Source organism: Carcharodon carcharias, chromosome 19, assembly GCF_017639515.1.
Source record: "Carcharodon carcharias isolate sCarCar2 chromosome 19, sCarCar2.pri, whole genome shotgun sequence".
NCBI classification, from domain to species: domain Eukaryota; kingdom Metazoa; phylum Chordata; class Chondrichthyes; order Lamniformes; family Lamnidae; genus Carcharodon; species Carcharodon carcharias.
In genome coordinates, this window is record NC_054485.1 from 100,718,279 (window position 1) to 100,729,506 (window position 11,228).

Below are 11,228 nucleotides of genomic sequence, written 5' to 3' on the forward strand. Positions count from 1 at the left end.
AAAGCAGAGGTGGCTGTAAAAAATACTTCAGTGTGCAGCATCACAATTTACAGATATAGATATATATATGTATGTATATATATATCTAAATATATATTTTTTCTTATATACTTAAATACTCATTTCATGTAAAAATTTTCGGCATGATCTGATTCAAAGGTTTTAAAGCTGGATTGTGTCAGCCGTTGGTTGTTTTTTCTCTTTAACCGGCCAGTTCATCACGGTCCACCACAGGCTTGACATTCTGTTCGTTGCCCCCTCAACCACCCTTGGCCTCCATCATCGCGCCAGCCCACACCCCCGGCTCCCCACCCTCCACCCGGGGTCAAGCCTTTCCTGGCTCAGCCGTTCAGTGTCATCTTTGGTCGAGAGATCAAGAGTTGGGCCTCACCAGCAAGTGGGCAAAGTCCAGGGTGGGGTGGGGGGGAGGGTGGAGGGGGTGGAGGTGGGGGCGGGGCCGCCAGGTCAGAGGTCAGAGGGCACACTGAGGTCAGAGGGCACGTCGAGGTCAGGGAGGGGCATGGGGACGGAGGCAGCGGCGTGGTAGAGTTTGGCGCAGGCATTGCGGTGCCGGGTGAAGCTGTCGCGCCACATGAACTTCTTGCCGCAGTAGTGGCACTCGTAAGGCTTGTGGCCGGTGTGGATCTTCATGTGGCCCATCAGGTGGTGCTTCATCTTGAACTTCTTGTTGCAGATGGGGCAGCCGAATGGCCGGACGTTGAGGTGCATGCTCATGTGCCGGTCCCGCTGGCTCTTGTGGGCAAAGCTCTTGCCGCACTGGCACGGGTAGAGCTTGTAGACGGCGCCAGGAAAGTCCGAGCCGGCGGCCGGCTGTCCCGAGCTGGGGCCCGGCTCCCCCAGCACGCCGTAGGCGCCGTTCTCCTGGATCTCCCCAGGCAGGCCGCCCCCCTGCAGGACTTGCCCGGTGGGGCTCCCTCCTCCCGGCCGCTCGAAGTGGAAGTCGTCCGAGGAGCCGTAGTAGTCGACCGGCTCGTCGTAGCTGGGGTCCTCGGGGAACTCGTCGTACTCCTCAGGCAGCGAGTGCTCCGCGAAGTGGGGGCCCTCGTGCTCGTTGGTCTCCGGGGCTCCCGGCTCTCTCTTGCCCAGCGGTGCCGGCAGGAAGTGCCGCTCCTCCTCGCTGCCCGGGGACCTGCCGTCCTCCACCTTGCCGGTCTTCACAAACACCCAGCGCTTGTGCGGCACGATGCTGGGCTGGCTGTAGGCCGGCAGCGGGTAGGGGCAGTCGGCACCATCGCTGGCCCCCGCCTCGCACTCACGGCCGACACCCTCCCCTCCAAACTTCTCCCGCTCGGCCGAGTTGCTGATGACGTTGTCTTGCTCCGTCTCTCGGCCCGGGGAGGCCTGGCCTTTCTGGCCCTCCTCTTCCTCCTCCTCGTCCTCCTCCTCTTCATCCTCCTCCTCCTCCGGGTGGCCCTCCACCTTGACGTCGTCCTCCTCGGGCCGCTCGAACTTGGCCGGCAGCACAGCACCCGGCTCGGGACCGTGCCAGGGGCTGAGGTAGTTGCTGCTGCTGGGCGACTGGTTCTGGCTAGGGGCGGGCGCAGTGGGCGGCTGGCACTCCCTCAGCAGCTCGGTGCACTTGTCCACCACGTGCCACATCTGGAGGAAGCTGGCCACCGTCAGGTAGCTGACGATCTCTGGCGACATAATGGTGAGCTTGCCGGTGTAGGAGGAGGCCAGCACGTTCTCGAAGGCCTTCGGGCTCATGACCCCGGGCAGCACGATGCGGTTGGCGTTCTTTAGGAGCACCTGGTCGTGGAAGTAGGGCGAGGAGGCCGCCAGCACAGCCCGGTGGGCCTTGAACATCTGGCCCTGCAGGTGGATGGTGATGTCGCAGAGCTTGCCCTCCATCCGCTGCTGGTTCAGCTTCCTCAGCAGGTTGTTGCCAAAGTTCGGGAACTCCACTTGAAACATCCCTGGTTCCATGGGGACACGCCTTTTCCAGAGCCCAACCTGTACCTGGTGGTGTGGAGGGGAGGTTGGGGGGGGGGGGGGGGGTGAGAGGAAGAAAAAAAAGCCAAATTGAAGCTTGCAGCAAAGCACCCAAAACATTACTGAAGACCTCATTTTCCAAATGGTCAACCTGCCCAAAAGTACCTGGTAGGCCCAGCCCCTCCCCTAATGACAGAGAGTCAAGCGTCCCTTTCCCTGCCTAGTCGGGCAATGCTGACTGAGATGGCGGAATTCAGCTCCTCTTCACTCTCCTAGGAACAGAGGCCATCCATCCCCTCAGGCCTGTTCCGCCACCATTCAAATCAGATGTGGCTTCTATCTTAATTCCCTCTACCCACCTTGCGGGTTCCATATCCCTCGATAGACCTGGCCCAATAAAAAGACATGGATCTCAAGTTTTAGAATTTTCAAACAATTTTGAGGGGCAGACAGTCCTAGATTTCCACCACCCTAGAGTGTGTGAAGAAGTGCAGTCGGACATCAACCCCGAGAGCCCAGCTGTAATTTTAAGGCTCTGCCTCCTTGTTCTGGAATTCTCCCACCACAAGAAATAGTTTAGCTGCATCTACCCTATCAAATCACAAATAGCTCAATTATCTTAACCTTCTGCACTCATGCGAATGGAACCTTGCCTTTGAAATCTAACTCCGAGGCCAGTATATCCTATCTAAGGTACCAAGCCAAGAACTGAGCATAGTGGAGGAATCTGAACAGCTGCAGAGAGAGCTTTACTGCCGATCGCACTTGGGAAACGTCAACCTGGTCAACAGCTCAGTTGCTACATGGAGTCCCCGATGTCCCATCCCTGCCCAGTTCTGCGATGCTGACCAGGCTGCAGTTCAGTCCCTGTCCTCTCTCCAATTCTTGCTCTTCAGCAACAAGAGCTATTAACATGCAAAGTTCTCCCCTATCCTTGGCAGGGTGTGTGCAACACACAGCTTAAGGAAGAACTTTCATTTAAAAGGTGCCTTTCCAAACCCCAGGATGACCCAGGGCGATTTACAGTCACTGAAGTACTTTTTGACGCACAGTCACTGTTGCAACACATGAGGGAGGTGGTGGTGTACTGGTATTGTCACTGGGCCCATAATCCAGAGACCCGGGGTAATGTTCTGGGGACCCGGGTTCAAATCTCACCAGAAGTTTGAATTCAATAAAAGTCTGGGATTAAAAGACTTTCATTTTGCCCTACACTGTTGATTGCTGCACACCCAAGAGGGGAATGTTGGGGATGATGACCAGGTAAACTCTTCTTACTGAGATTGAGTGGCTCAGTTGGCAGAACTCTTGCCTCTCAAGTCAGAAAGTTCTGGGGTCAAGTCCCACTCCAGGGTCTGAGCACAAAAATCACGGCTGACACTCCATAATAACATAAGAAATAGGAACAGGAGTAGGTCATTCAGCCCCTTGAGCCTGCTCCGCCATTCAATAAGATCATGGCTGATCTTCTTGGGTTTTGATTTTCACACTCCCATCTATCCTGGATAACCTTTGATTCCCTTGCCTAACAAGAATTTATCTACCTCTGTCTTAAAAATATTCAGTGACCCTGCCTCCATCACCTTCTGAGACAGAGTTCCAAAGTCGCACAACCCTCAGAAAACATTTCTCATCTCTGCCCTAAAAGGGTGCCCTCTAGTTCTGGACTCACCCACAAGAGGAAACTTCCTTTCAACATCTACCTTGTCAAGATCGTTCAGGATCTTGTACACTTCAATCAAGTCACCCGTCACTCTTCTAAACTCAAGTGGAAACAAGCTCAGTCTGTCCAACCTTTCTTCATAAGACAACCCGCTCATTCCAGGTATCAATCTAGTAAACCTCCTTTGAACCACCTCCATTGCATTTACATCCTTCCTTAAATAAGGAGACGAAAACTGCACACAGGATTCGAGGTGCGGTCTCACCAATGCCCTGTGTAACTGAAGCATAACATCCTCACTTTTGTGTTCAATGTCCAATACTGAGAGAATGCTGCTCGTCGGAGGTGCATCTTTTGGATGAGACATTAAACTGAGGCCCAATCCACCTGCTCCAGTGGATGTAAAAGGTTGCACAGCATTATTTCGAGAAAGAACATCAGGGGAGTTCTCCCTAGTGCCCTGGCCAATATTTATCCCTCAATCAACATCACTACGATAGATTATCTGGTCATTATCACATTGCTGCTTGTGGGGGCTTTGCTGTGTGCAAATTGGCTGCTGGGTTTCCCACATTACAACAGTGGCTACACTTCAAAAAGTATGTCATTGGCTGTAAAGAGCTTTAACACGTCCGGGGATCATGAGAAGTGCTACAGAAATGCAAGCTTTTTTTTAAAGCAGGTTAAGGGGTAGGTATCAGCCATGACTAGCTCTTCTCTCTCTCACCCCTTGAGGAAGGAGCTGGGCCTTTATTTGGCAACCGTCCGAAAGCTTGACAGAAACCAGCACAGCGCGTAAGGGATTCCAACAGTCGGTCTGTGTCCAAGCATTCAGAATGTGGCCTGCCAGCAGGACACTACCTGAAACACTCAAACAGAACTGAACAGCACAGGAGGAAGCCATTCAGCCCATCCCACCCGTGCCAGCTCTTGGAAGCATCTACCCACTCCCACCCCACACCCTTCTAAATTTTTGTTTGCAAAAGGTTTCCAACAGGGAAGTGGATAAAGGTTGTGGGTTCTGCTTCTACCACTGTTTCTGATGGGATATTCTGTTAAAAAAAAGAGGTTCTCCGACAGTGGTAGGGGTTGTTGCAAATTGCCAATAACAAGGAAGATACCAGAACTGAGAGTTTATACCCATCAGGTAAGGCTGAAAAGAGTGAAACAAAAACCAAAAAAATGCTGGAAAAATTCAGGTCTGACAGCATCTTTGGAAAGAAAGACAGAGTTAACGTTTCAAGTCCATAAGACTCTTCTTCAGACTTTCTTCCAGCATCCGCAGTATTCTGCCTTTATCTTACTGAAAAGGGTGGGTTACTTTTCTCTGGAAAACAGAAGGCCAAAGGGTGGCCCAATAGAGGTCTTTCAACTTATGAAGGGACTTGATAAGACTTGACGTAGAGAAGATATTTTTATCCAAAGCCCAGGACAATCAAGATGAGAGTCGCTAATATATCCAATAAATAATTCAGGTGAAACTGCTTTACCCAGAGGGTGATGAGAATGTGGAATTCATTCCTGCGTAGAGTTGTTGAGGTAAACAGCTTCATTTAAAGGGGAAGCTAGATAAGTATATGGGGGTGAAAGGTACATGAGGGAGAAAGGAATAGAAGGATATGTTGATAAGGTGAGGTGAAATAGGGGTTATGCTCATGTGCAGCATAAACCCTGACAAACTAGTTGAACCAAACAGCTTGTTTCTGTGCTGTTGAACCTGAGTAATCTTTCCCTTCATTATTTCGATGGCCAACTTACATCTCTAGATGCCAACTCACAAGAGGAGGGGCAGTAGCTTTTCCTTATCAATCTATCAAAGAATGGAGCTCCTGCTCTGAACCCTGAATTGACATGCAGACTGGATAATTGCATCTGGGGATGGGGTTGGGAAGGGATGTCCACCACACCCATTCCCCATGCTGCACGCTCCCCCTTCTTCAGGATATGGGTGCCTAGGAAAACCCTTTCCCACCCACTCCACTGCCCCCCCAACCCCCAACCCCACCCCCCAACTGCACCCCCCCACCCCCCCCGGCAAAGGACTCCACCTTACGGCTGGTCGAAAGACTGTCAGATTGTTAATCAGCCCGCAAACACTTCCACTACTTTGCACTGTTCTCTGAAGGAAGAGTGTGAACATGTGAAATCCATCTCATCAAAACAGCTAAACACTTAGAATATGTCAGACGTACTCTTAAACCTTCCCTGCTCAGGAATAGAACCACAGTTTCTTCAGTCTTTACCTCATAACTAAAACTTCTCGTCCCTCACATCATCCTACTTAACCTCTTCTGTATTCTCTCCATGGCCTTGACACCCTTGCTAAGGTAGGGCATTGAACCCTGCATGCAATATTCTAACAAGCATTAACAAAATTCTAGCCCAACCCATCACTTATGTACTTTCAGCATTACCTCTATTTTAATACTCTATATGTCTCCACTTGTTAAATCTACAACCTCATAGGTTTATCGACAGCTTGTTTTAAACCCATTCTCTGGATGTGTCACTGGCAAGGCCGTCCCTATGCTGTCCATCCCTAGTTGCCATCTAAAAGATGGTGGTGAGCCGCGTTCTTGAACCACTTCAGTCCATGTGGCGAAGGGGCTGTTACAATGATGAGGTTTATAAGATTACATTATTTTGGGGCTCTAGCTTTAAATTCAGGGTATAGGAAGGGGGCATGTGCCTGACAGTAAGCCTGACGGTTTGATCGTTAGAGATCAAAGAAAGGTTTAGTTTGTTTTACTGGAAAAGGGTGCAAGGTATTTACGCTTAGAGACAATGGCAACAGTCTCAGAGTATACAATGAGTAGACCCTGAGTCTTCCAAACACCCAAAAAGGTATTGTGGTTATCAGGTTATATAAAGTTGTGTTGTAAACTTCCCATTTACTTTTAAGATGAAAGGGAGTTGAGGACAAATATAGCTAATTACCATTTCAACCTTGATGCCATGGGGAAGAGGGGGGAGGAAGCCATTTTGAGATCAGGTTACAGGCTTCCCTACAAATCAGTGAATATCACAGGCAGACAGCAGTTCTCTTACAAAACTGAGTGAAGCATCTAACGACAGTCACTCAAAGTTACTACTCGGTGAAACAGGGATACGGGAAGCCACTGGAAGCTGGGAGCAACTGTGGACTGTTTGTTATAAGGAATGCAATTCCATAGAGAGTGTGATGAGTATAAAAGGGGAATGTTACTTTAAATAGTTTAAAGTATAGGTTTCCTACAAAAGGAAAAGTGTTTAGTCAATAGTGTTCTTTTAGTCATTTGTTACAGTAAAAGTTTTAAAAAGTGAATTTTTGCCATATTATTCTTTCAGCTCGTAACTGAAAGTTCAAATCTCTATTTAAAAATTATCGGTCTCTAATGAAATCATAACAATGCTCCCACTGTGCTGTTGGATAGGAAGCCCAGGATTTTGACCTAGTGACAATGAAGGAATGGTAATAAGTGCTCAACACAGGATGGAGTGAGACTCAGAGGGAAATGGTATGATGGTACCCTGACAAAGCTGCTACCCTTATCCTTCTGGGCAATGGAGGTCGTGGGTTTGGGAGTTGCTGTCAAAGAAGTTTTGGAGGCTGAACAGAATATGGTGCACACTGCACCCACAGTATACCTCTGGTGAAGGGATTGGTTGGTTAGACTAATGAATGAGGTGTAAATCAGACAGACTGCTTTGTATTGGACGTCCAATTCTTGAGCATTGGCTCAGTTGCCAGTGGCTCTGTAACTGTCGGCTTGGAGTCGAAAGAGTGTGGGTTTGAGCCTCACTCCACAGATCTCAGCACATGATCTAGATCTAGGCCGACACTTCTATAGAATACTGAGGAATTCCTGGCTTGAGCTCTGTAGGTGGTGATGAGGAAGTGAGCCACTTACAACAGAATATCCATCCTCTGACCTGCTCAAATTGCCATATAGGTGTCTTGGCTACGGATCAAGTTGAGTTTCTGATTTAATAGTGAGCCCAAGGATGTTGGTGGTGGAGAATTTGATGATGGTAATGTTGCTGAACGTCATGTAGAGATGGTTAGACCTCTTGTTGGAGACAGTCATTACCTGACACTTGTATGGTATGCATGTGGCACGTCACTTAGCAGCTCAAGCATGGAAGTTCCCCGGGTCTGGCAGCCTGCAGGCCTGGACTGCTTCAGTACCCGAGGAATTATGAATGGAACTGATCACTGTGCAATCATCAGCAAACCTGGCATCTGACCTAATGATGGAGGGAGGGTCATTGACAAAGCAGCTGAAGGTGTTTGGTCCTGCTCTATAAAAGAATTCTCCATAAGTCCCACATCTGCCTACCCTACTCTTTCCTATTAACCCTGTCAGTGTTTCCTTTTCACGTACATGTCCAATAGGATTAATTTAGATTTTGGCTGGAGTAGGGTAGAGAGAAGAATTAAAGGCAGAAACAAAGATCTACAATTGTTTAGTACCTTCCACAATGTCAGGGTGTACCACAGCACTTTTCAGTCAAAGAATACAACTGCAGTGTAATCACCACAGTAATGTAAATGTCAGAAATATACCACCCAATGTACACACAGCAATCTTCCCAAACAACAATGTGACAACGGTCAGATAATCTACTTTTCGGTGACGTTGGTTGAGCGTTAGATATCTATCAGGATGCTGGGGCTAACTTCCCAGGTCTACTTCAACATAGTGCCAAGGGACCATCCCATCTAGCCCAGAGAACAAATGGGTTCTCAGTTTAGCACGCTATTCAAAAAGTGCAGGGCTGCCACAGTCCTGCCCCTCTGTCAGCGTGGCACTAGGCCAGTACTGCCCCGAAAGCACAGCACTACACCAGTGCTGCCCTGCCAACAGCATGCTGTTGCCACAGTGCAGCGTTCCCTCAGTACTGCCCCTCCAACAGTGTGGTGCTCCCTCAGTACTGACCCTCCGACAGTACGATGCACCATCACTACTGACCCTCCAACAGTGCTGCCCCTCTGACAAGGCGGTACTGCCCCGACATTGCGGCGCTCCCTCTTGTACTGACCCTCTGATAGTGCGGCACTCCCTCTTGTACTGACCCTCCGACAGTGCGGCACGCCCTCTTGTACTGACCCTCCGACAGTGCGGCACTCCCTCTTGTACTGACCCTCCGACAGTGCGGCACTCCCTCTTGTACTGACCCTCCGACAGTGCGGCACTCCCTCTTGTACTGACCCTCCGACAGTGCGGCACTCCCTCTTGTACTGACCCTCCGACAGTGCGACGCTCCCTCTTGTACTGACCCTCCGACAATGCGGCGCTCCCTCTTGTACTGACCCTCCGACAGTGCGACGCTCCCTCTTGTACTGACCCTCCGACAATGTGGCGTTCCTTCTTGTAGTGACCCTCCGACAGTGCGGCGCTCCCTCTTGTACTGACCCTCCGACAGTGCGGCGCTCCCTCTTGTACAGAACCTCCGACAGTGCGGCACTCCCTCTTGTACTGACCCTCCGACAGTGCGGCGCTCCCTCTTGTACTGACCCTCCGACAGTGCGGCGCTCCCTCTTGTACTGACCCTCCAACAGTGTGGCGCTCCCTCTTGTACTGACCCTCCGACAGTGCGGCGCTCCCTCTTGTACTGACCCTCCGACAGTGCGGCACTCCCTCTTGTACTGACACTCTGACAATGCAACACTCTCTCAGTACTGACCCTCTGACAGTGCAGCACTCCCTCAGAACTGACCCTCTGACAGTGCAGCACTCCCTCAGAACTGACCCTCCGACAGTGCAGCACTCTCTCAGTACTGACACTCTGACAGTGCAGCGCTCCCTCAGTACTGACACTCTGACAGTGCAGCGCTCCCTCAGTCCTGACCCTCCGACAGTGCAGCACTCCCTCAGTACTACGCTGAAGTGTCAATCTAGATTTTTGTATCCATTTAGCAAAACGCAGCCTCGTCTTGCTCTGTGTCCACCAAGATTGTTTGCTTCGACTTGTCAGTTACACGATCCTGGTGGGGTCAGTACTGAGGGAGTGCTGCACTGTCGGAGGAGTTAATACACCATTTAACAATCATTACAGCCCAGCTAGTACTTTTACCCAATGAAAAGGCAACTGCCTCGTTCAAAAGTACGAGGCGTATTAAACGTTTGTGCATCATTTCAGTGCCCCGCGCCTCTCCGCTCACCAGCCGCGGGTGAGCCCCTAGCCCCGGGTTACCATATCTACTCGAGCCCGAGGCTGTCCGGGGAGAGGCTGAGGCCGACCGGCCTACCTCCTCCCCCCTTCCCCCCCAGCCCGCGCGCCTCCCCAGCAGCCGGAAAGGATGGAGAGGGAGCGGATATTTACAGAACGGCGGTCGCTTCGCAGCAGGTGGCGGCGCTGTCCGGTCTAAAGGCTGCTGGGGCCCGGCGCCGACGACTTCTTCATCTCATCGGGGGTTGGATTCCCGGCTCCCCACATCCCACCCCCCTAACTACACCGCCCCCCCTCAGGCGCTCGGCTATTTCCGCCTTCGCTCGGGCATTCCCGGAACTCCGTTATTTCCGGTTCCTTCCCCCCCGCCCCCAGGCTTCCGGACATTTCCGCTTCCTGCCCGAGCTACCTCCGGCGCTCGGCCGTTTCCGGTTCCTCACCGAGCCGGCCGGCGCTCGGCTATTTCCGCCTTCGCTCGGGTGTTTCCGGCTTGTCTGTCAATCTCTCCCCCTCCTGTCCAGCTCCACAGCCCTCAGGTGATGTTGAACTTTGGTGAAGACACGAGTTTGGCCTCAGCTGGGAGTATTGCGCCCAGTTGTTGGGCATCACACTTTAGCAATGATGTAAAGGCATTGGGGAGAGAGCGCAGAAAAGATTCACAGGAGTGGTTCCATGGATGAGGTGCTTCAGTTATGAAGATTGATTGGAGAAGTTAGGGACTGTCTTCCTTGGAGAAAAGCAGGCTGAGAGAACATTCGAGAGAGGTGTTCAATACCACGAGGGATCTGGATAGGATAGACAGGGGGCAACTGTTCCCACTCGTGAAAGGACGGAGGGCGAGAAAATACCTTTTCCTGCAACAAGATGGTTAATGGCGGTTCACTTGAGGCATTCGCAAGGGAACTAGACTGTTAACTGAAAAGGAACAATGCACAGGTTGGCGAGGGGGGTGGGGGTGGGGAGAAGACGGGAGAATGGCACTGAGTAAATTGTTCATTCGGAGAGCCAGTGCAGACACAATGGGCCGAACGACCTTCTTCTGCGCTGTAACAGTTGTGTGATTCTGTGGGGAGCCAGGTTGCATTATGCGGAAGAATAAAAAGGCGACTTATTATTTAAGTGGAGAGAAACTTCAGAATGCTTCAGTGCAAAGGGATCTGGGTGTCCTCGTGCATGAGTCACTGAAAGCTAGTATGCAGGTGCAGCAGGTAATAAGGAAGGCAAGTGGAATTTTGGCATTTATTGCTAAAGGAATAGAGTATAAAAATAGGGAAGTGTTGTTACAACTGCACAAGGCATTGGTGAGACCGCACCTGGAGTACTGTGCACAGTTTTGGTCCCCTTACTTGAGGAAGGATGTAGTTGCATTGGAGGCGGTTCAGAGGAGGTTCACTAGATTGATTCCAGAGATGCGGGGCTTGTCTTATGAGGAGAGATTGAGCAATTTAGGCCTAAACTC

At 50.9% G+C, this 11,228-nt stretch overlaps 1 protein-coding gene across 2 annotated transcripts; it reads right to left on the reverse strand.

Annotated features, from left to right (window-relative positions):
• Positions 1-431: 431 nt before the first annotated feature.
• LOC121291094 (zinc finger and BTB domain-containing protein 43-like) lies at positions 432-10,078 on the reverse strand. Of its 2 annotated transcripts, none has more exons than XM_041212137.1 (2): positions 9,923-10,078; positions 432-1,980 (listed from the first exon to the last, which is right to left on the reverse strand). In XM_041212137.1, the coding sequence occupies exon 2, from the start codon at positions 1,945-1,947 to the stop codon at positions 466-468; it is 1,482 nt and encodes a 493-aa protein (XP_041068071.1). In that variant the 5' UTR covers positions 1,948-1,980; positions 9,923-10,078; the 3' UTR covers positions 432-465. The 2 variants fall into 2 exon arrangements, with proteins under 2 accessions (XP_041068071.1, XP_041068072.1); XM_041212138.1 differs by lacking the exon at positions 9,923-10,078 and adding an exon at positions 8,070-8,183.
• Between the last annotated feature and the right edge of the window lie 1,150 nt (positions 10,079-11,228).